This window comes from Hypomesus transpacificus, chromosome 10 (genome assembly GCF_021917145.1).
Source record: "Hypomesus transpacificus isolate Combined female chromosome 10, fHypTra1, whole genome shotgun sequence".
Lineage (NCBI taxonomy): Eukaryota > Metazoa > Chordata > Actinopteri > Osmeriformes > Osmeridae > Hypomesus > Hypomesus transpacificus.
Window position 1 is genome coordinate 12,149,564 of NC_061069.1, and position 17,997 is coordinate 12,167,560.

At 50.2% G+C, this 17,997-nt stretch overlaps 1 protein-coding gene across 2 annotated transcripts in view; it reads right to left on the bottom strand.

Annotated features, from left to right (window-relative positions):
• The window catches only part of efr3a (EFR3 homolog A (S. cerevisiae)), a 74,207-nt gene that overhangs the window by 11,934 nt on the left and 44,276 nt on the right, over positions 1 to 17,997 (bottom strand). For both annotated transcript variants that reach the window (XM_047026759.1, XM_047026758.1), the window contains 8 exons: positions 11,416 to 11,494; positions 9,652 to 9,787; positions 8,117 to 8,287; positions 7,846 to 7,960; positions 6,532 to 6,583; positions 4,091 to 4,263; positions 3,005 to 3,080; positions 616 to 777 (listed from right to left, as the gene is read on the bottom strand). In XM_047026759.1, the coding sequence (XP_046882715.1) occupies positions 616 to 777; positions 3,005 to 3,080; positions 4,091 to 4,263; positions 6,532 to 6,583; positions 7,846 to 7,960; positions 8,117 to 8,287; positions 9,652 to 9,787; positions 11,416 to 11,494 (964 nt within the window). The remainder of the gene's footprint in view (positions 1 to 615; positions 778 to 3,004; positions 3,081 to 4,090; positions 4,264 to 6,531; positions 6,584 to 7,845; positions 7,961 to 8,116; positions 8,288 to 9,651; positions 9,788 to 11,415; positions 11,495 to 17,997) is intronic.

The following is a 17,997-nucleotide window of genomic DNA, read 5'->3' on the forward strand; positions in this document are numbered from 1 at the left end:
GTGTGTGCGCGTGCATACCTGTATGCACCTGGCAGGCAGAAAGCGTTTGTGTGTGTTCCTAATCGCTTAACTATTCTCAATCCAGTCCACTGACATTTAAAGTGGATAGGCTCTCAGCATGGTAGGCACAAACGTGTGTGTGTGTGTGTGCGTGTCTCACAACAGTGATCCTTCCTCTCCAAGTCCGGGAGAGGATGTTATTGTACCTGCGTGTGGTTGGAATCATCTAATGGCATTAAAGAGCTGGATTCTCACGGTGTATCCTCATGTTGTCAACACACACGCATGCACATGCACACACAGGCCAGGAAGTGACACATATGAGCTCCGCAATTTTGATTCACTTCGCACAGTAGACAGGCTTCCATCCATTTGTTCTACCAGGAGATCATTTCAAAATGATATGTTGTATGCATACAGTACACTTGTACGGTACATGAACCCGGTTAGCGGTGACCAAACTGCCAAACCACTGACAACAAACGACCAAACTACTGACACAGTCACTAACATCCACCCCCCCAAACGACCATCCCTACAGTGCACCTCAGTTCAGGACATGAGCAAAGAAGCTTTCCAGCTGTGGGTGGATTCCAGGACAGGTGTGTGAGGTACCTGCAGAGCTATGGCCAGGCGAATGAGGTCCACCACCACCTCCTCGTTAGCCAGCTCGATGGTCAACAAGGCCAGAGCCGTGAAGAGCAGCTCAAAGCTCTTGTGGCCGTTGTCTTCCTCCTTGCAGCCCAGGTAGATGTGACGGTAGAGCTGCTGGCCGTGCTGGAGGAGAGAAGACAGGGAGAGAGAGACGGGGGGGGGGGGGGGGGGGGGGGGGGGGGGGGGGGTGGGGGGGGGGAGAGAGGGAGAGAGAGGGGGGGGAGAGTGAACGAGAGGGGGGGAAAGAAAGAAACAGGGGGAGAGACAGAGAGGGAAACAGAAAGAAAGGAAGGATAGATGAACAGAGAATGTTAAAATATGATACAAAGAACAAGACTAAAACGATCCATAATAAATGGGGGGACCTGCCTTTATCTCTTCTTTGGTGACAAAATACATAGAGCCTACATAAGGTGAGTGCAAGCAGAAGAGTGAGAGAAGGGAGAAGAGAAATTGACAGGGGGAGAAAAAGTGAGAAAGAGCATACAGAAAAGAAGAAAGAGGGAGACATCCATGTCTAGACAGGTGTTTATATATAGCTGCAGTCTAGATCTAAAGCCAGATATCTGGGATCAAAAAAAGACAGGACATACAACATCACAAGTCGAGAGGAGAACTACACCTAGATCCACCCAACAGCTATAGCCGACGTAGCAACAGATCACCTGTATTCATACTGATGAAAATAACTGGTTCTTATACTAGTACAATCTAACCAGGGGCTAAATACACATACCTATGCAAAATTAAAGAACCCTGTCGCCTTTAATGTCTTAAAAACTTGAACCAAATGAACTGGTTTATGAACGCCTTTGTGCTCCAGGAAGTAAAAGTCTGTAATTATTATAATCCCCCCCCCCCCCTCCCTCTCTAAGATTAGACTACACTTTGCATACACTGGCTGAACGAAAGTGACTTTGGATATGCAGTGAAAAGGTTAAACCTTTAAAGGGCTGAATCACCTGAAAATAACCAGGAGCCCTCAGGCTAAACTCGACACCGATAGCCTCTGGTGGTCCGTTAGCGACTTAGCATTTCAAACGAGCTCATCGCAAACGACAACGAGGGACGCGCTCGTCACAATTGTCTTTGTCCCGCAGTCAAAACACTTGACGGGGTGCCTAATGAAAAGTGAAGGTATTTCACATGCTGATGAGTTCCTTTCACTTTTAATGAACACAATTACGCTCCATTAATTATCCATGACAGCGTCTGAGATAGCATGAATGCTAAGTGGCTAGGTGTATTCGCTAGCCGGGCTGTGCTTTGTCTATGATAGGCCAAACAGGGATGTTGGTAAATGTTAGCGCATTATGCTAAACAACAGCGCGTATTCTGACAGAGGAGATTTATGCCCTTTGTGAGGCTTGACAGACGGGGGTAAATTGTAGAATAAATGGTATGCACTGTTAGAATACCAAGTCTGCGGGTGAGGTGTGGTTTGGAACTGCCACTCGGTTAAAATGGCTTTGTCTGTGGCAAACTAAAGGCCAACCTTAGAATGACTATCTTTTGTGTGTACAGGTTGTGTACAGTCAACAATGCTAATTCATATTCACTCACAAACAGGATTAAAATGTGCATTCCATTACAGATAATCACATGCACATAGATTGAGCCATGTGTGTCTGTGATTACAATGCAGTGTGAATGGCAAATCGACCTTTTCCTGTGTGTGCGTGTGTATGAAAACCGTCATTTGTACTGTGCCTCATTTGCATAGTAGCACAGAGGTAAATATAGACATAAAACCGAACTCACACATGCCTCTGCATATTTGCAAATGCATTCCAGTGTAATCACAAACTGTTCCCAAACACTGACAATCCCTGCATTTAAAGTGTTTTCTCTTCAATGGTGTGTGTGATTAGGTAAATGCCTACAAGCATTGCTGGAATGATCTCTGGTAGAGTGAACAGCCTGCTGTTTTTGGGTGTTAGTGTGTGTGGGCGAGGATGAGGGGCGTGGGGGTGGCAGGGAGATGTCATCTCTCTAATATCCATCTCTCTGCTAATCTTCAAGTTATCACCATGGAGACGAGGAGGAGAGATTTCAGTGGTGTCTACCTAAGTGCCGATAGATAATGTGAAATATTCCTGAATCTAAGCCAGCATTTCCACTTTTTTCAAGGTGTGTCTGTGCTTCCTACAGTATTTCTGGGCGTCACAAACAACTGCTTTTCAATTTTCACCTTCCTACTCAAGATGCCATGCCATAGACTTCTTGTTAAATCTACTGTATCTGAGCTGTGTTAATGGTTTAGTTAAGGGATACATTTGACCATACAGACCATAGACTGCTTTTGGGGCATTCCCAGTGAAGGGCTCATTAAATTGCACTAAACATGTACCTTTTTCATGAAGCCAACGTCTTGTTTGGATATCTTCTCCCTCTTGATCTTCAGGGCCGCCACGTTAGGAATGATCCTGACCAGGACACAGAACACAGGTGAGAGGGATGGGTGAGGTGAGGATGGAGGTGAGGGTGAAGGAGGTGAGGATGGATGAGGATGATGGAGGTGAGGATAGAGGTGAGGGTGGTGAGGATAGATGTGAGGGTGAGGGAGGTGAGGATGGAGGTGAGGATAGATGTGAGGGTGAGGGAGGTGAGGATGGAGGTGAGGATAGATGTGAGGGTGAGGGAGGTGAGGATAGAGGTGAGGGAGGTGAGGATAGATGTGAGGATGAGGGAGGTGAGGATAGATGTGAGGATGAGGGAGGTGAGGATAGATGTGAGGATGAGGGAGGCGAGGATATAGGTGAGGATGAGGGAGGTGAGGATAGATGTGAGGGTGAGGGAGGTGAGGATAGAGGTGAGGGTGAGGGAGGTGAGGATAGAGGTGAGGGAGGTGACGATAGATGTGAGGATGAGGGAGGTGAGGATAGAGGTGAGGATGAGGGAGGTGAGGATAGATGTGAGGAGGAGGGAGGTGAGGATGGAGGTGAGGATAGATGTGAGGGTGAGGGAGGTGAGGATGGAGGTGAGGATAGATGTGAGGGTGAGGGAGGTGAGGATAGAGGTGAGGGTGGTGAGGATAGATGTGAGGGTGGTGAGGATAGATGTGAGGGTGAGGGAGGTGAGGATGGAGGTGAGGATAGAGGTGAGGGTGAGGGAGGTGAGGATAGAGGTGAGGGAGGTGAGGATAGAGGTGAGGATGAGGGAGGTGAGGATAGAGGTGAGGATGAGGGAGGTGAGGATAGATGTGAGGGTGAGGGAGGTGAGGATAGATGTGAGGGAGATGAGGATGGAGTTGAGGGAGAGGATGGATGTGGGGGAAGTGAGGATGATGATGGAGGTGAGGATGGAGGTGAGGATGGAGGTGAGGGTGAGGGAGGTGAGGATAGATGTGAGGGAGGATGAGGGCTGTGGGATTAGACAAGCCACCGTGATCCCTTCTCTCCGCGGTGGCAGAGGGCGGCCAGCCTCCAGCTGTTACCTGATGCCCCTCAGCTTGGCGCGGTTGTCGTGGCGATCGATGATGTTGTGCAGGATCTCGAGCACCAGCTGGCGTAGCTCGCTGTCCTCCATCAGGGAGATGGAGAAGAGGGGGTCCAGGAAGGGAGGGGGGAGGGCTGCCGCCATGGTCTTGGACTTGAAGCCAGAGGTCACCTGAGGTAACACACACGAGAGGTGGGAAAGTTCAGGGCTAATGAGTTCATTACCCCGCCTCACTGGAGCAGCCCTCAGTGTGGTGACTGTGATTCTGTGTGGAGACTGTGACTCTGTCTGGAGACTGTGACTATGTCTGGAGACTGTGACTCTGTCTGGAGACTGTGACTCTGTCTGGAGACTGTGACTGTCTGGAGACTGTGACACTGTCTGGAGACTGTGACTGTCTGGAGACTGTGACTCTGTCTGGAGACTGTGACTCTGTCTGGAGACTGTGACTGTCTGGAGACTGAGTCTGTCTGAGTTTATTTAGAATAATGACTTGATTTTAATTATCTTCATAACTCTGCAATTAGCCACAGTAATTTAGTAGTACACAGAATTAATATCAGCATACTCTGTGAATATATTGTTTTCCTGATTGCTCACACACACACACACACACACACAATATACAGTATATACTCAATATACAGTGTGTAATATAAATATATATATATATATATGTAAAAGAAGAAGAAGAAATCACGACATGTGTTAATGCACCGTCACCAGGTGCCAGACAGCAGAGCGACCAGTTCAATATCTTTCAATGTGAAACAGTGATCTGCTGGGTAGATCAGGCCAGGCGGTCCATCCTGGATAGGAGGCCCGCCGAGATGGGCTTCATTCCTGTCACTTCACCGGCAGGTGAACGTGATGAGATTATAAAAATGCTTATTTTTAACCCGAACCTCATTCCTCCTGCTCCGGGGAACAAGCCACCTGTCAGGACGGCATGAGCTCCCATGCTGCACATGATGAGCTGACAAGGACAGTGTGTGTGTGTGTGTGCACGCGTGTGTGTGTTTGTGTGTGCGTAGGTGAAAAGATAGGTGGGGTGGAGTAACAGTATAAAACAACAAGCACAATGTACAGCTCTGGAAAGAAATTTGAGACCACAGCATCTTTTTCTTTCATTTTTTAAAAAATTGAGAAGGACAATTCTGAGTAAGTAAAAATGTTTTACAATGGCCTCCTAAATGTTACCCTTCTGTTCCTCACCCAAAATCATTCCTTCTCAACTAAAAAAAATTAAAGAGAAAGGTACAGTGGTCTCTCAATTTTTTCCAGAGCTGTATGGATGTGAGCTGTATGGATATACATCTAGTTCATGTTTAAGCCGACACTAGGTCTTGTGAGCTCCTGCTACAAGGAAGTAAATATTATGAGCACACACACACACACACACTGCAATCTGCCTTCCTACATGATCCATAGCCCCTGACCCTGTAGGGACACCCCCCCCCCCCTCCCACAAACACACACACAACAACACAACAGTCAACAGTCTTCCCAGGCCCCATCTGTGGCTGCGTGGTGTTATAAATACTTTAACCTTTCTCAGCCTGCTCTCCTCCTGGTGCGCATGGAATAGGAAGTGTATGTGTGTCTGTGTGTGTGTGTCTGTCCATGTGTGTCTGTGTATGTGTGTCTGTGTGTGTGTGTCTGTCCATGTGTGTCTGTGTGTGTGTGTGTGTGTGTGTCTGTGTGTGTGTCTGACCATAGTCACTGCAGAAGCTCAGTGAGGAAGTAGAGACTTGTCTATACTCAGTGCATACAGTATGTGTATGTGTGTGTGTGTGTGTGTGTGTGGATGTGTGGATGTGTGTCTGTGTGTGTGTTCCTGCAGGATGTTTACTTTTCTTATTCTCGAGTGACTGACTGAGGGAGAGAGAGGGAGAGAGAGACACAGGGAGAGAGACAGGGAGAGAGACAGGGAGAGAGAGGGAGAGAGACAGGGAAAGAGACAGGGAGAGAGACAGGGAGAGAGAGAGGGAGAGATAGACAGAGACGGAGAGAGAGAGAGGGAGAGACAGGGAGAGGGAGGGACAGGGAGGGAGAGACGGGGAGAGAGAGGGAGAGAGACGGAGAGAGAGAAAGGGAGGGGGAGAGAGAGAGACAGGGAGAGAGTGTGTCTGTGTGTGTATGTGTGTGTGCGGGGGGGTCTGGTCATTATGATATAAACTAGAATAAATCTGGTAGCAATACAACAAACCTGCTGTGAACCATTAGCAACATGGTCTGGTAGTAAAGGACATACACACATATCGAACATCTCCCCCCCTTTGGACAGGCCAGATGAATGGATCCATCTGTTTTGTTTCAGCTGGACTGACACTATTAATTGAGCACTCTGTTGGGAAGCCTGTGGGTGGGACTGTGCTTATTGGCAGACAGAACTAATGGATAAATGATGAAGGTAGACAGAGGGAGACACAGACTCACCATGATGAGAGAGCTCAGAAGCATGGCCTGGATACGCTTGGTGCCCTGGTGCCTGAGAGGAATATAAACAAGAGCTGAGCCAGGAATTCATTAGCCAATGGGTAAGGGTGAGGGGGTGGGGGGGGGGGAGAGAGAGGTAGAGAGAGATAGAAAGTGAATAGAGGGAGGACTAAAAATGTAGATGGAGAACATCACCCCTAGCAACAAAACCCCCACCATACATTTGCACATATAAGACCTGTACAAGCTAAAGCTGAAGCCTATAGCTACGTTGAATCATTTCTTCTTGTTAACTTATTTCCCCATATGTAAATCCCTTTAAATCCCTCTGAGTCACATGAATATGCATTATGTGTGCTGACTGACTGTATGAGAGGCTGTTTGAATGATGGATTGCTGGAATCCTTGATCCCCACTATCGCACGCAAGGTCCAGGCCAGAATGTGATCCAGGCCATCGCATTCACGATGGCGCAACACTCGTAGCCACCATCGATGACCGGTCCACGGCCCTCCCCTGGGCTATATTTAAACCCAACACAGACCCAGAGAGAAGCGTGGCTCTGAAGTGCGACTAAAGCAGACTCGTTGGCGGGTCTGAGCGGTTTGAAGTGTTTGGACTGTGTCTCACTCGCTGTTCCTCCGCCCCTCAGCGCCAGCTGCAACACTAGATGAACCACTGAATCTAATTTCTCTTCTCCGGCACTTAACCAAGGAGAGAGGGGATAGGGGGAGGGGAGGAGAGGAGAGAGAGGATGGAGAGGAGAAGAAAGGAGAGAGGGGAGGAGAGGAGAAGAAAGAAGAGACAGGGAAGAGGGGAAGGAGGGAGGGTGGCACTGGCATTACGGGATTCTTTTGATTTGGGATTATCTGAGTTTATACTCTAGAGGCCTCCAGGATTAGCGTTTTTGGGAACACACACACACAGCCCTTTTAGCGACCCTGGAACCAAACTCAGTTTGGGCTGTGGAGGGAGAGGACAGTGTTTTACAAAGCTTAACAGACAGTTCACTTTGATGGGGGACAACCATGAGAGAGAAAGGAATGACTGTCTGACTACAAGAGGCCTAGATGAGGGATTCCCCAAGTGTGTGTGATTGAGGTGTGTGCGCGTGCGTGCGGCCAGGGGAAGGCTCTGGCACAGGACCAACAGGGAGAGTTCACCAGAGGACAGGAAACGACTTTGTTGAAGTGGGAAATGTAAAAAAAAAAAAGCGAATTGTATCGCAGCAAGTGCATTACAATGGTAAACATTTCCCACTGGTTTTCTCCACGTGAAGCGAGCTAGCCGAGAGGAGAGGGGACAGGGACTGACCCGATCTTGACCGTGTCCAGGCTGTGGCAGGGAGTGCCGTCGACGGGCACCTTGCCCATGATGAACATCATCACCTCTGCCCGCTGGTAGTCTGGTAGGTTACCACCAAAGAAGCCTGGGAAACAGAGAGAGAGTTAAAGAGAAAATAAGAGAGAGAGAGATAACGAGAGAAAAGCAATGGTCTTCACTTCTCATTCAGAAAACAGTTAGTCTCAACGGTTGACAAGGTTGTTCCTCGTCAGGTGTGAATACTCGTGGCTGGAGAACGGACCGATGGTCTGGATGATGGCGTTCTGGACGATGCGCTCCTCGTGCTCTTTGGGGCGGCCGCCGGAAGAGTTGCTGACGGCAGAGCTGCGTCTGGACGTCTCTCCCAGCTCAAAGTCCACGCTCATCCTCAGGTGCTTCAGTAGCGTGTTGAACACCTCCAGCACCGTGGGGCCTGTACACACACACACAGACACACACACACAGACAGACACACACACACAGAGACAGACACACACACACAGAGACAGACACACACACCATAAACATCCATCTTCTTAAGTGTTGTGGGAATGACAGTGGTAATTACGGAGTAGAATGAGCTGCAGGGCTGAGGGAATACTTGTCACGGGAAAGTCATGCCACCTCTCATGACTTTCACAAAATACTAGCAGCTGCACTTGTCCATGTCACCACAGATTCTGTCTGCAGCAGTCGTCCCTCTGTCTACGCAGGGCTAATTCACCATGTCACAGACTGTAACACCTGGAATTAGCGCTCCAAAGCAATATCTCCAGGTCTCTCCCTCAGAGCCTGAGATTCAATAACAGCTGACTCTGAATCTTATGACTGCTTCTTAGTCCAATATTCAAGCCTTCCTCCAGGAGAAAGTTATATTTGCAAAGCTTGACCCGACGTCTGAAGTAGTTTCTGTCATATTGTGTGACTCTGCTCACCCATCGCCTACGTAAAATCATTTTTCTTGTACGTATCACAGTACAACTACATCTCAGGACAGTTATTTTGAAAGCCTGATGTACATACACATTTACATAGTTTAGAATTTAAACCTATGCATTTGTCTTTGTATAATCACGCACAAAAAAACGATCTACTCTACACCGCCACCACAGAATAACAATACAACACATCGAAACTAAAGTAGAAAGTGAAAAACACAACAGAAACTAAAACTACAAACTCTCTGGAGGAGGAATGGAGGTTTGCGCCCTGCTAAAGGACTTCCTAAAACACCGAAACATACCTAACCAAAGAGTTGGTGGGCAAATGGGTTCAGGCTCAAAGAGCTCAGAGGTTTTTCGTTTCTGTTGAATCAGTCCTGCCGGGAAAGCGTTTTAGGTAACGGACCGGAGAGAGGAGAGCGCAGGAAAGAAGGAGAGTGTTGAAACACACTCAACTAAAGCGGGAGTAAGTCATGTTAAACATTGACGCGATGAAGACAATGCAGACTATGGACGGGCTCACGTACAAACATGGAGCCTTGATCTTCCCATCACATCCAGAACAGGTGACATTAGCATTATAACACACACACACCTTGAACACGACACAATGCACTGCATTGATCCTTACAGGCTGACACTCTAACAGCCTCTCATGTAACCAAGCCACTGGAGGAGGTGTAAACAACACAAATCCTCCCTCCCTCACCTCCCTCCACCCCTCCACCCCTCCACCCCTCCCCCCCCCTCACCTCCCTCCCCCACCTCACCTCCCTCCCCTCCCCCCCTCCCCCCCTCCCTCCACCCCTCCCTCCCCCCCCCTCCGTGGTGGAGGACAACAGGCGGACGGACTCACCCACGGAACCTTTGGCTGCTATGGCGACCGTTTCCAGGAGGACCTGCACGATGCCGGCGCGGACGCGAGGGGTGTTCTTGTTGTGAGCGTCCAGGTGACCCAGGACCTGCTGGATGACGTGGTGGGAGTGCTGGGCCTGAGGGGGCGGGGCCAGAGGAGGAAGTAGATTAGGGGGGCGGGGTTACAGGAGGAAGTATCCAAAGGAAATAAACAAAAACACGTCTGAAACAAACAGCTGGGATCTGAACACTTCCTGTTTCGCCTAAAATACTATCCAAGGCTACAAAACATCCATTACAATGTTATGTTACAAAACCTAGACAGAGTAAGCCCAGGCCCTAATCGCACATGCATGCGCACACACACACACACTCACACACTCCCAGACAGAGATAAGCCTCATCGATTGTGTCCTATCTCTCAGAGCCACCTCTGGCCACCCAGGGAATCCAGACCGACTGGCCCATTAAAAGAACAACAATGAGAAGAAAAGAGGAGCTGGAGATGTCTGGGGAGGATGGAGGGAGGGAGGGAGTGATGGAGGGAGTGATGGAGGGAGTGATGGAGGGAGTGATGGAGGGAGGGAGGGAGTGATGGAGGGAGGGAGTGATGGAAAGAGGGAGGGAGTGATGGAGGGAGGGATGGATGGAAAGAGGGAGAGAGTGATGGAAAGAGGGAGGGAGGGAGTGAGGGAAGTTTGCTAGTTTTTCACTTTGTTAGGAATACAAGTACCAGTCGGTATATGTCTATCAACAAACATCTGTGTGTGTGTGTGTGTGTGAGAGCCTGGGATACAGTGGTGCAAAGTGTGTGTCTGTATCAATGGAATGCGAGTCCCACTCTGGGTATACAGTATGTCTATCCTTGTGTGTGTGTGTGTGTGTGTGTGTGAGAGAGATACTGCAGAGTGAGTAACATCCCAAGGGCCCAGAGATGAGTTCAAAGAAACATGAGTCACGGCAGTTCCCACACACTGCCACTCTCCATCACTCTGCTTTCTTTTCACACTAGTTCTCTCCTTTCCCCTATCCCCCCCATCTCATCAACTTCTCTCCTTGCATGTTTTTCCTACTTCTTCCATGACTTTCAGGGTTCCCTTCATGCCATTTAGAGAACTATCCCGCAAAACACATTTGGGGGACTTTTCGCACCCATCGTTTGACCCACTCTCTGTCAAACCTTTCCCTGTGTCCTTCAAATGAAAGTTCAAACCAAAGCGCTCTACCCGTATCTTAACGTTACAGTACAGACTAGGCTGAGATGAAAAGAAGTGAATGCGACTGAACCCTCAACTTCTGCATTCGCTTGGGGGGGATAATATCCTGCTGGGCTGCTTCAAAGATGCTCTGTCTGGACACAGGGTCCAGGCCTGAGCCCTGAGCCCTCTGGCTGTACTGGGATTAGACCCACCACCCTGTAGCTGTACTGGGGCTGGGACTGGACCCACCACCATCTGGCTGTACTGGGATTGGACCCACCGCCATCTAGCTGTGCTGGGATTGGACCCACCACCATCTAGCTGTACTGGGATTGGACCCACCACCATCTAGCTGTGCTGGGATTGGACCCACCACCCTCTGGCTGTACTGGGATTGGACCCACCACCCTCTGGCTGTGCTGGGATTGGACCCACCACCCTCTGGCTGTACTGGGATTGGACCCACCACCCTCTGGCTGTGCTGGGATTGGACCCACCACCCTATGGCTGTACTGGGATTGGACCCACCACCCTCTGGCTGTGCTGGGACTGGACCCACCACCCACCTGAATGGAGTACATGATGATCCTGAAGCAGGAGACGGCAAACTCGTTGGGGTCCCACAAGCGGTGGTTGTCGAGGTGCCTAGGGACGGGAGAAGAGACAGGGTTAGGAGCAGGGACAGGGTTAGGAGCAGGGACAGGGTTAGGAGCAGGGACAGGGTTAGGAGCAGGGACAGGGTTAGGAGCAGGGACAGGGTTAGGAGCAGGGACAGGGTTAGGATCAGGGACAGGGTTAGGAGCAGGGACAGGGTTAGGAGCAGGGACAGGGTTAGGAGCAGGGACAGGGTTAGGATCAGGGACAGGGTTAGGAGCAGGGACAGGGTTAGGAGCAGGGACAGGGTTAGGAGCAGGGACAGGGTTAGGAGCAGGGACAGGGTTAGGAGCAGGGACAGGGTTAGGAGCAGGGACAGGGTTAGGAGCAGGGACAGGGTTAGGAGCAGGGACAGGGTTAGGAGTAGGGACAGGGTTAGGAGCAGGGACAGGGTTAGGAGAAGAGACAGGGTTAGGAGCAGGGACAGGGTTAGGAGAAGAGACAGGGTTAGGAGCAGGGACAGTGCTGACATCCAGGGTCAGGGGTGAGGGGATTTCTCTAGTTCTTCCTGCTGTTGCAGTCTCCAGGAGCAGGGAGATAACAACATGTCTGCTCTCGTCTGGAGTCCTCTCATGTTTTGCATGAGGCTGACTTGGCACATAGTACGGCTGGTAGATGGACAACAACCAGTTGATTTAAACAACACTTCCACAAAGGATATTAACAAAGCGCTAAATAGCAATAAAGGGACAGTTGGTGTTTTCATAAATAGGTACAGCGGTGACAGACAGGACATGACACGGGTGCTGTAGGAAGTGTGTGTGAAGCAGTGCCCACTCATAGCTGGGATGTGTCTGACTACAGCTCCCAGTCACCACTGCACAGTGAAAACCGCTTCCTTTGTATTGCAACTGTGGAGCACGAGCAGCAGCACGAGCTGCTGTGGAGCACGAGCAGCAGCGTTTGCCGTGAAGAGACCCATTCCAAACACGGACACAAGGACCCCCACACACCCCTATCACCCTCACCCTCCCTCTCACCCTGACCCTCCCTCCCTCTCGCCCCACCATCCCTCTCACACTCTCCCCCCCACCCTCACCCTGGAGCGGTGACAAGGCCGGTTCCTCAGAGGTCTGGGCCAATCCCTTGTATTAGCACTTCACAGTGGAGCGCCCTCTCTCTCCCACTCTCCTTCCCGTCTCCCCCTTCCCCCCTCCCCCTTGTGTCTCCCACTCTCCCTCCTGTCTCCCCCTTCCCCCCTCCCCTCCTGTCTCCCCCTTCCCCCCTCCCCCTCGTGTCTCCCACTCTCCCTCCTGTCTCCCCCTTCCCCCCTCCCCTCGTGTCTCCCCCTTCCCCCCTCCCCCTCCTGTCTCCCCCTTCCCCCCTCCCCTTCCCCCCTCCCCCTTCCCCCCTCCCCCTCATGTCTCCCACTCTCCCTCCTGTCTCCCCCTTCCCCCCTCCCCCTCGTGTCTCCCCCTTCCCCCCTCCCCTTCGTGTCTCCCACTCTCCCTCCTGTCTCCCCCTTCCCCCCTCCCCCTCGTGTCTCCCACTCTCCCTCCTCTTTTAATTAGTGCCGGAAAAAGGCCCCCCTTTCATGCCAGTCTACCTTTGACGTCCCAAGAACCCACTACGCCAGATAAAAGACCCAATCCCATTACGCCGTGATGGAGGGAGAACACAGGGAGGGAGAAAGGGAGGGAGAGATATTGGAGAGGGATGGATAGAGAGAGAGAGAGAAAGATTGCAAATAAACAACAGAGAGCATCTGGAAGGCAGACGGCCAGTGGGAGAACTAATGAAGAGAAAGAGGAAATGGGTTTGGCCCATCAAAAGGACTCCACTGGCTTTGGTTTCCTTTTATTTGGTGTTAGGGATGTTAAAAAGAGAAGAGAGGAGAGAGAGAGCGATGAAAGGGCCCAGGAAAACAGGTTTCCATCAGAGAGGATCGTGAGACAGATGAAGGGATGTTTGGAAACAAAACTTGTCAGATACAACGGCAACTGCAGTTGTAAGCGTTTCTCCCACGTGGAGCAGCAGTGCCTGAAGGTTTGTGCTCTGCCGCGGATAAACCCTGACTCTGACCTGGCACGGAGGCCCCAGTTCCTGCCTCCAGCTCCTGCCTCCAGCTCCTGCCTCCAGCTCCTGCCTCCAGCTCCTGCCTCCAGCCCCTGCCTCCAGCCCCTGCCTCCAGCCCCTGCCTCCAGCTCCTGCCTCCAGCTCCTGCCTTCAGCTCCTGCCTCTAGCCCCTGCCTCCAGCTCCTGCCTCCAGCCCCTGCCTCCAGCCCCCAGCTCCTGCCTCCCTCGGCTAAACGAGGCAGGACGAGGCTCCATGTCAGACAACATCATCGATTCCTCTGAGATGTACCGCTGGGAAGCTTCAGGGCGGCCGCATATCTACTCCCACGCTGAAGGCAGAACCCCGTTCAATCTCAGACGTACACCCACTAGCATGCTCACCTCACACACACACACGCTCACCTTACACACACACAGACACACACACACAGCAACATCTTTGCTCAACAGTGGGTTGAAAGGGCAGCTGATTCATAAAGGAGATCTATAACTTCTCAAAGCGCGCCACACACACACACACACACACAGACAATCACATGCATCCAAACGCCCACACTAGCACACACACCCTTGGCCTTCCCGTGCTGTAATGAAACAGTGTCACCTGTCCAAAGCACAGCAGTGGCCATCAGTCTCTTCTGTCAGATCCTGTTCAATATCTGTGTGTGATGCTATGGGCTAACACTTCACGACCAAACAGCACGACTCACAATAGGGCCTATTCACGAGACGGCAAAACTGAAGGGGTCGATTGTTAGACGCTGTGTATGTTTGGGTTTTACATTTTTTTCACTTAGCTGACGCTTTCATCTGAAGCTCTGTACAGGAAGTGAGGCGGGAGATCGAGGATCCGAGTGCAAAGTTCTCCAGTGTCTCGGTGGTGAGAGGGAAAGAGTGGTTTGTGCTTCCTGGCCACATCATAACTACATCTAAGGAGAGGTGAACCAAAACAATACTATAGCGTATACTACAATACCACAACTATGAAGCTACAGTACTATTAGTACACTCATGAGTGCAGATTCGTACCAAACAGTGCAACATCAGGATCATGAATGCTAAGTGCAGGTAAGAGACAAGGTTGTGAGTTTCATAAGACCAAGTGATGGTCTGTTATGTGCTGCTTTTGGTGCCCCTAGAAAAACAGCAGTTAAGAAGTTAATCGAAGTGAATCTTGAAGCGGGGTCTTTATATCACAGTGGGGGATTAGAGGTTTATTCCAAACAAGAAAATCCCTAGAAATCCCTCATCCCTCAAACATGACTGGTTTTCCTTGGTTAAAATATGTAAAATTGTGTCTTTTCTACAGTAGCAACCAAGTGTTTTATAAGAGGAAAAAGTATGTTGTCATGGCATCTAAAAGAATGTGTACTGGTTACATAACGGAGGAAGAGCTGAAGTCTTTCCATGTTTCTCCACTTCCTGCTCCTTCTCTCTCTTCCTCCTCCCTCTCTCTCTCCCTCTCTTTCTCTCCCTCTCACACCCCATCTTAAACTCACTCCTCTCTTTAAGCAAGCATACTGCCCTCCAGACAGAAAAACAAGAGGGGAGAGAGAGAGATGGAATGAAAGAGAGAGACAAAGGGGGAGAGAGAGACAAAGAGAGATAGAATCGGAGAGGGGGGAAGAGAGACAACGAGAGATGGAGAAAGAGAGGAATAGAGAGGCACGGTGAATTATAATAGCACCTACTGTCGCCACGGTGACGTCAATCCAACCCCAGCCCCCACTCCCTCTTCCCTTCCTACTCCCCCCCTCCCCCCCCCCCCCTCTTCCCCTCTCCTCTCCTCTCCTCCTTCCCCTCCCCTCTCCTCCCCCCCTCTTCCCCTCTCCTCTCCTCCCCCCCTTCCCCTCTCCTCTCCTCCCCTCCCCCTCTCCTCTCCTCCCCCCCTCTTCCCCTCTCCTCTCCTCCCCCCCTCCTCTCCTCCCCTCCCCTTCCACCCCTCCCCCCGTTAACCCCAATCCCATCTATTTTTAGAGCAGCCTCGAAGACGCTTTTCTCTCACTCTCCTCCTTTTCTCTCTTCTCTCCTCCTCTCCTCTCCCCCTGTATCTGTGGGGTAGACGACCTGCGAGCCTGAGAACCACAGCAGGGCTGCGTTCACCCTCACCAGAGCAGCATTCCAGGGCTCGTTAACGACCCCACCTCCCATGACTGTGGGCACAGACACACTAACAGCACAGCATAACAAGGTGCAGGCTGTTAGAAGTAGCATAATTGCGGAAGTTCAACAAAACCAACAGCCGTGTTCTCATGGTAATACAAACAGAGACATCTCCCTTCCCCAAAACCCAGTGTTTGTTTTTGCGTTAACGGGCTGCAGTAGCGCATGTTAGCCAGCAGGTGGCACATGCTTCTCCTTAAGCAGCCTTGTGAGCAGGTTGTTGGTCAAGGGAAGTTAAAAGGGGCTACATGGTGGCCAAGTTCCATAGACACACAGCAGGTCTCTAAGCGTGTGTGTGTGTGTGTTTGGCTGTATGTGTATGTGTGTGTGTGTTCGCATCTCTGTGCTCCAGCTCTGTCTCAGCATGTACAGTACATGTTGCGAGGGTAGAGTGTGTTTGTGTGTGTGAGGGCGAGTGTGTGGTTGCTTGTGAGTGTGTATGTGTGTGCGTGTGTGTGTGTGTGTGTGTGCGTACGCTTTTGGCACCAAAGCCATAGCTTACCGCTTCCAGCTCGACCTGCCATCAGAGCCCACACCACAGGAGCCAGGAGAGGCCTGATTGGACGAGAGCAGAGGGACCCTCAGCTGGGAGGAACCATCCTTGACTCGCCAAGCCAAGACACACAGGCCACACGGGTGCCCCTCTAAACATGCCTCCATCCCTCCTTCCTCTCTTCCTCTCCAGTCATCTAAAATGACTTATGACCTTATGACTCATACCAACTGCGCTGGATATCACAGATTCTCTCCAGGAGGGCAGACAGGAGGGTTGCAAGTTGGACACCATGTGGACACAGTCACAGACCCCGGGAAAGCAGGCTTCGCTCAGCCTGTAGGGTCAGCTGCTCTCCAGCAAATACACCACCCAGAGGAGCTCAGTCTTCCTGCCTCACCCAGAGGAGCTCAAGTCTTCCTGCCTCACCCAGAGGAGCTCAGTCTTCCTGCCTCACCCAGAGGAGCTCAGTCTTCCTGCCTCACCCAGAGGAGCTCAAGTCTTCCTGCCTCACCCAGAGGAGCTCAAGTCTTCCTGCCTCACCCAGAGGAGCTCAGTCTTCATGCCTCACCCAGGGGAGCTCAGTCTTCATGCCTCAACAAAAACAAAAAACAACACCAAGCCAGCAATCCTTCAGGAGTTTTTGCAGTCCTATCAAATTTAAGTGCTAAAATATTAGTTATGACCACTGCAGCCATGGCACTATGAACATTTCCCTGATAAGATTTCTTAATTTAAATAAACAACACATTATTCGTTCTTATTTATTAAGTCACTAGATTTACACTCGAAAACAATTCCAACTAGATTTAAAATCTAAAAACAAGATGATCACATTCAGAAGTTTTGCCACGTGTAGGCTACAGTAAGTGAATTGAATTGATTCTTCTTCAGTTGCTAAACCCCCATTTACCCCCATTCCCACCCCTGAATTTAATCTGTTGGATTGGGATTCCACCAAGGTTAGCGGACAGGTCAATATGCCAACCTACAGTACAGCTACTATATACATCCTCTCTCCCTCCCTCCCGCCGCTCTCCTCTGAATGTCTTTTCTGTTCATTCTGTTTCTTTAACTGAAATATGCAACATTCAAACCCCAACTTCAAACATTTTAAAGATTCCTTTTAGCAGTCATTAGAAAACATCAAACACACACCGTGAGCACCCCACTTAAGTTCTGTTGAACATCAAATACAGGCCAAAAAGGGATGCAGGATATTCTAGACTTCAGAAGGCATCAAGTAGCCTCGTAATTACAGAGAACATCAGTCTTTTTAGATATGTCCTTCCCCTTGGAGAGGGAGACAGAGATACAGACAGAGAGAGAGAGAGAGAGAGAGAGAGAGAGAGAGAGAGAGAGAGAGAGAGAGAGAGACAGAGAGAGAGAGAGAGGGAGACAGAGATACAAATAGAGAGAGACAGAGATACAGATAGAGAGAGAGAGAGAGAGAGAGAGAGAGAGAGAGAGAGAGAGAGAGAGAGAGAGAGAAGGGAAGACAGCTACGAGCGAGGCCTGTGTGAATGAAAAGATCGCCTTAATTGGCAAAATGACGTCTCAAAGTGTGATGAAGCCATCTAATTAACAGAAGGGCCTTTGTTTTCTGGGTTCACCAGCGATTAGCTTCCACTGCGGCTGCTGTTTCACAACTGAGTGGAAAACGCTAATGGACTAGCCATATGGACCGAGGGTCAAAGGTCATCTTTTCAGGATAAGGGGGTAAACACTGAGCTTTAATGGGATTAACTGCAGTGGAAAGATACGAGAAAGAGAAAAGAGAAAAATAAGAGAAAAATGATTACATATGCCACTTTATTTTCTC